The sequence below is a fragment of the Castor canadensis genome, chromosome 8, assembly GCF_047511655.1.
Source record: "Castor canadensis chromosome 8, mCasCan1.hap1v2, whole genome shotgun sequence".
NCBI classification, from domain to species: domain Eukaryota; kingdom Metazoa; phylum Chordata; class Mammalia; order Rodentia; family Castoridae; genus Castor; species Castor canadensis.
The window spans coordinates 26634057-26640040 of record NC_133393.1 but is presented as its reverse complement, the minus strand read 5'-3'; the positions used below and the strand labels follow the sequence as shown (position 1 = coordinate 26640040).

Genomic DNA, 5984 nt, shown 5'->3' with positions numbered 1-5984 from the left:
TCTTATCAAGTACTTTTTCTTCAGCATGATATGAAACTAGAACTCAAGAACAGAAGGAAATTCAGAAAATGCACAACAGGGAAATTAACATGATATTCAAACCAATGGGAAGGAAGAAAGTAAAAGAGAAACTAAATAATCTTGAAAAAAAATGGAAACAAAATTTATGGGATACACCAAAAGTAGTAATAACAGGGAATGTTTTAGCAATAATGCTTACATTTAAAAAGGAAGAAACTATGCCAGGCACCAGTGGCTCACTCCTGTAATCCCAGCTACTCAGAAGGCAGAGATCAGAAGGATCACAGTTAGAAGCCAGTCTAGCAAATAGTTCACAAGACCCTATTTTAAAAATACCCAACACAAAAAAGGGCTGGCAGGGTGGCTCAAGTGGTAAAGTGCCTGCCTAGCAAGTGTGAGGCCCTGAGTTCAAACTCTAGTGTCAACAACAAAAAAAATTAGATTCCTATCTCTCACTTGTTCAAAAATCAATTCAAAATGGATCAAAGATACTGCTATAAGATCTGAAACTTTGAAACCACTACATGAAAACATAAGGAAAAGACTGGAATATATAGGCATAGGCAATTGTTTTCTGAATAGGGCTCTAAATACCCAAGAAACAAGGGCAAAAATTAACAAATTAAAAGGATGATGCACAGCAAAGGAAGCAATTACCAGAATGAAGAAACAACTAATTTACTCTTGAGTAAATATCTGAAAGAGTCTAAATCAACACACGAGAGAGATACCTGTTGAAATTATTTCAAGAAAGGGGAAGGGGGCATTAAAAAAGCGGGCGAGGGGGTAAATTCAAGTGTTATATATTTGATACACTGTAAGAACTTTTGTAAATGCCACAAAATACCCCCACCCAGCACAACAATAAAGAAAAAAGAAAAAGAAAAATACCTGCACACCCATGTTTATTGCAGTGCTATTTATTATAGCCAAACAATGGAATACCCAACACTGATAAATGATAAAAAAAAATGTAAAGTGTGTGTGTGTGTACAATGAAGTATTAGTCTGCTAAAAAGTCCAATATCACTAGCTTTCACTCATAAGGAAACTAGACTTAAAATTATTACAATCATAAAAATGGAAAGAGGATAGTCAGGAAAGAGAGCCAGCAGAAGGGTGAGAGGTAAAAAAAGGGTGATGGGGTGTTGAACATGATCAAAGTACATTACATATGTGTGTATAAATATGAATATAGGATAATGACAGCCAAAATACTGTTCAAAAACCCATTTTAATGTCCTTAAGTATACTAAAATGCAAATTGTGACATGCAAAATACAAAGATACATACATTTTCTGTTTGGCATAAGTTGAAAGTTTTGAATCAGTAGACAAGGCAATAAACAAAAACACTAAATAAGAATAATAATAGGAATGTAATGATACTCTGATATAGTCATTAATCGATTAAATCATATTTAAGGAGTCCTTATCACCAGTCAGTTTTCAAAGGACTGGAAATTCAGCAGCAAGCAAGTCAGCTAAGATCCTGGCCCTAATTTCATTTGTATTCTAGTGAAGAAGATACTACACGTGCTAACAATGTGATGGGAGATATAAACATGACGATGCTGAATGTAACTGGGAAGAGAAGAGTGCTACATTATATAGAATTGTCAAGGAAATCTCTTGCAAGTTCAGAGAAAGTAATTTTTCTAGTTAGAATGATAGATGATTCTTCATGGAGTAAAATTAGGTTGATTATCCCAGATGTCAATACGGGATGCTTTAGAATAGGTTAAAATGGAAACCAGAAAAATCTATTAATATGTTAGAGGGAAAAAAGATGTTAAAAAATAATATGAAGTTGAAACAAAGGGCTAAGCTAGAATGGTGATAACTGAGAAAAAGGATAACAACAACAATTCTAAGACAAATTATACAGAAAGATCTATGTTAAAGTTTGTGTTTGTTGGGGTACAAAGGGGAATATAGCATGTCTGTTGAACCTTTGTCCAAATTTGAAATGAACTGATTATTTTATGGAAACTAGAGTAAGACACCAAGAGCAGCATTATTTGGGTATTCTCAAAAGAAAAATGTGAGGTAGGGTATGAAAATGAGGAGACAGATTGCTGAATTCCCTGGAGAAAAATGTTCTCAAGATCTTAAAAGTACAGTAATAGGAAGAGGAAGGTGACAAAGGAAGACATCATTTAGACAAAAGTCACAAGAAACAGAAGCACAAGCCAATAGATAGTTCACCCTAGAATGAGCAAAATTTAAAAGCAACAGATAGACTAACAACTAAATTTGACACAGCTGTCAGCTAAACAGAAAAACATGCACCATGTAGAAACAAGTACATCATAAACAAGCAGGCTTCCATTTGGCTTTTTAACCTTTACAACTTGAAATGTTTGCTAGCACACAAGTGTTTCAAGAATAAGAAGAATACAAAAGACATCATTTATTCCTTACATAATAAATACACTGTTAACATTTTGCCCTCTTCAATTTATCATTGAAATTAACTTTTAATTCTTAGGGTTTTATTACTACTAATCTTGGCAGGAAGAAACCAGCTAGCATTACTAAACTAAATAAATAATATTACTTATTTAGTCATGGAGTATTTGACATTATGTTTCTTTTTTTTGTGATATTTCTTTTTTTTTCTTTTATTAATCATACGTGCAAACAAGGCTTGGGTCATTTCTCCCCCCTGCCCCCACCCCCTCCCTTACCACACACTCCACCCCCTCAATACCCAGCAGAAACTAATTTGCCCTTATTTCTAATTTTGTTGTAGAGAGAGTATAAGCAATAATAGGAAGGAACAAGAGTTTTTGCTGGTTGAGATAAGGATAGCTATACAGGGCATTGACTCACATTGATTTCCTGTGCATGTGTGTTACCTTCTAGGTTAATTCTTTTTGATCTAACCTTTTCTCTAGTTCCTGGTCCCCTTTTCCTATTGGCCTCAGTTGCTTTTAAGGTATCTGCTTTAGTTTCTCTGCGTGAAGGGCAACAAATGCTAGCTAATTTTTTAGGTGTCTTACCTATCCTCACACCTCCCTTGTGTGCTCTCGCTTTTATCATGTGCTCAAAGTCCAATCCCCTTGTTGTGTTTGCCCTTGATCTAATGTCCACATATGAGGGAGAACATACGATTTTTGGTCTTTTGGGCCAGGCTAACCTCACTCAGAATGATGTTCTCCAATTCCATCGATTTACCAGTGAATAATAACATTTTGTTTTTCTTCATGGCTGCATAAAATTCCATTGTGTATAGATACCACATTTTCTTAATCAATTCTTCAGTGGTGGGGCATCTTGGCTGTTTCCATAACTTGGCTATTGTGAATAGTGCTGCAATAAGCATGGGTGCGCAGGTGCCTCTGGAGTAACCTGTGTCACAGTCTTTTGGATATATCCCCAAGAGTGGTATTGCTGGATCATATGGTAGATCTATGTTTAGATTTTTAGGTAGCCTCCAAATTTCTTTTCAGAGTGGTTGTACTAGTTTACATTCCCACCAACAGTGTAAGAGGGTTCCTTTTTCCCCACATCCTCACCAACACCTGTTGTTGGTGGTGTTGCTGATGATGGCTATTCTAACTGGGGTGAGGTGGAATCTTAGGGTGATTTTAATTTGCATTTCCTTTATTGCTAGAGATGGTGAGCATTTTTTCATGTGTTTTTTGGCCATTTGAATTTCTTCTTTTGAGAAAGTTCTGTTTAGTTCACTTGCCCATTTCTTTATTGGTTCATTAGTTTTGGGAGAATTTAGTTTTTTAAGTTCCCTATATATTCTGGTTATCAGTCCTTTGTCTGATGTATAGTTGGCAAATATTTTCTCCCACTCTGTGGGTGTTCTCTTCAGTTTAGAGACCATTTCTTTTGATGAACAGAAGCTTTTTAGTTTTATGAGGTCCCATTTATCTATACTATCTCTTAGTTGCTGTGCTCTGGGGTTTCATTGAGAAAGTTCTTACCTATACCTACTAATTCCAGAGTATTTCCTACTCTTTCCTGTATCAACTTTAGAGTTTGGGGTCTGATATTAAGATCCTTGATCCATTTTGAGTTAATATTGGTATAGGGTGACATACATGGATCTAGTTTCAGTTTTTTGCAGACTGCTAACCAGTTTTCCCAGCAGTTTTTGTTGAAGAGGCTGCTATTTCTCCATCGTATATTTTTAGCTCCTTTGTCAAAGACAAGTTGCTTATAGTTGTGTGGCTTCATATCTGGGTCCTCTATTCTGTTCCACTGGTCTTCATGTCTGTTTTGTGCCAGTACAATGCTGTTTTTATTGTTATTGCTTTGTAATATAGTTTGAAGTCAGGTATTGTGATACCTCCTGCATTGTTCTTTTGACTGAGTATTGCCTTGGGTATTTGTGGCTTCCTGTGTTTCCATATAAATTTCACGGTAGATTTTTTGATCTCTTTAATGAATTGACATTATATTTCAAAGAAAATAAAATTTGAAGGTTGTTACTTTTTCTCCTACAGCTCTCAGGGCCTTTCTGATGTCCTTATTCCTCAGGGTATAAATTATTGGATTTAGCATAGGGGTGACAATACTGTACAACACTGAAATCAGCCGGTCTTTTGCCAATGAATAAGATGAGATGGGCCGTACATAAGTGAAGATGGAGCTGCCATAATAGAGGAGGACAATGACCAGGTGGGAAGCACATGTAGAAAATGCTTTTTGTCTCCCCTCAGAAGAGTGGATTCTCAAAATGGTAGAGATGATATATATGTAGGAAAGGATGATACCCAGGAAAGGGGCCCATCCAATGAAGACACCAATGAAGAGTAACACCAATTCATTCACAGATGTGTCTCCACAAGATAAAATCAGCAAAGGCGGGATGTCACAAAAGAAATAATTAATCTGGTTGTTGCCACAGAAGGGCAGACGGAATGTCAGTACTGTGTGCACCACTGAGTTGAGGAAACCACAACCCCAGCATGAGGCTGCTAACTGACTATACAGGGCCTTGTTCATGATAACTGAATACTGTAAGGGTTTGCAGATTGCAATGTAACGATCATATGCCATTGCTGCCAGCAAAAGACACTCTACACCCACAAAGAAAAGGAATGCAAAAAGTTGAGTTACACAACCCCCAAAGGAAATGCTTTTCTTCTCTGACAGAAAATGCACCATCATCTGAGGGACATTGGTGGTGGTATAGCAGATGTCAAGAAAGGCCAAGTTCCTCAGAAAAAAGTACATGGGCGTATGTAGTCGAGAATCAGCCAATGTCATTAAAATAATGAAGACATTTCCTGCCAAGGTACAAAGATAGATCATAAGAAAAATGGCAAAGAGTAAAAATTGCAAATCATTTAAGTTAGAGAACCCCAAGATGATGAATTCAGAGAGAGTTGTTTGATTTTCTCTTTCCATGATGTTTTATCTTGAAATTCAAGCAAGAAGCAGAAGTATTCATGTGCTGTAAGAGCAAAAATCTACAAAATAAGAAAATGTAACTGTAATGAATGACATCATCATTACTTACAGGAGGATAAATACTAGGGCTCTTATAATCTTGGACAGTCATTACATTAAAAAATATTTTCAACATTTCCTATTGGACACCACTCTTACGGGATATTAGCAGAAACTTTATGGGGGAAAGTATTAAAAAGTCCACATGCAGTGTCAGTTCTATTTATGTAGATGTGGAGTTGGGGGGGGGTCATACCTCCAACTCCATTGTGTCTTGGAGATGGCTAAAAAGGATCACAATCAGAACTTTAACAGAGTATGGAAAAGTCATGGAGTTATGTGTGTTTCTCCTTAGGATGTTTTCTTGTACTCTTAATGATTACTTTTGTGTACTATAATGCACAATATATTAAGATGAAGGGGAGATGGAAAATATGTGAAAATAAATGTAAAACCCAGAACAGGGAACCATAGCCCCTGATAAAATTCAAAAAATAAATGAAGTGGGTACTAGGTGCATATCCTGGACAGATACTTGTAATCCATGATGC

At 36.3% G+C, this 5984-nt stretch overlaps 1 protein-coding gene across 1 annotated transcript; it reads right to left on the bottom strand.

The window, feature by feature from the left end:
• Positions 1 to 4440: 4440 nt before the first annotated feature.
• Positions 4441 to 5391, bottom strand: LOC109674192 (olfactory receptor 5V1-like). Its single transcript, XM_020151230.1, has one exon. The coding sequence runs from the start codon at positions 5389 to 5391 to the stop codon at positions 4441 to 4443; it is 951 nt and encodes a 316-aa protein (XP_020006819.1).
• Positions 5392 to 5984: the final 593 nt, after the last annotated feature.

Excerpts from the sequence above, each read along its gene's own strand:
- LOC109674192 (XM_020151230.1), bottom strand. The coding sequence starts at position 5,391 with ATGGAAAGAGAAAATCAAACAACTCTCTCTGAATTCATCATCTTGGGG.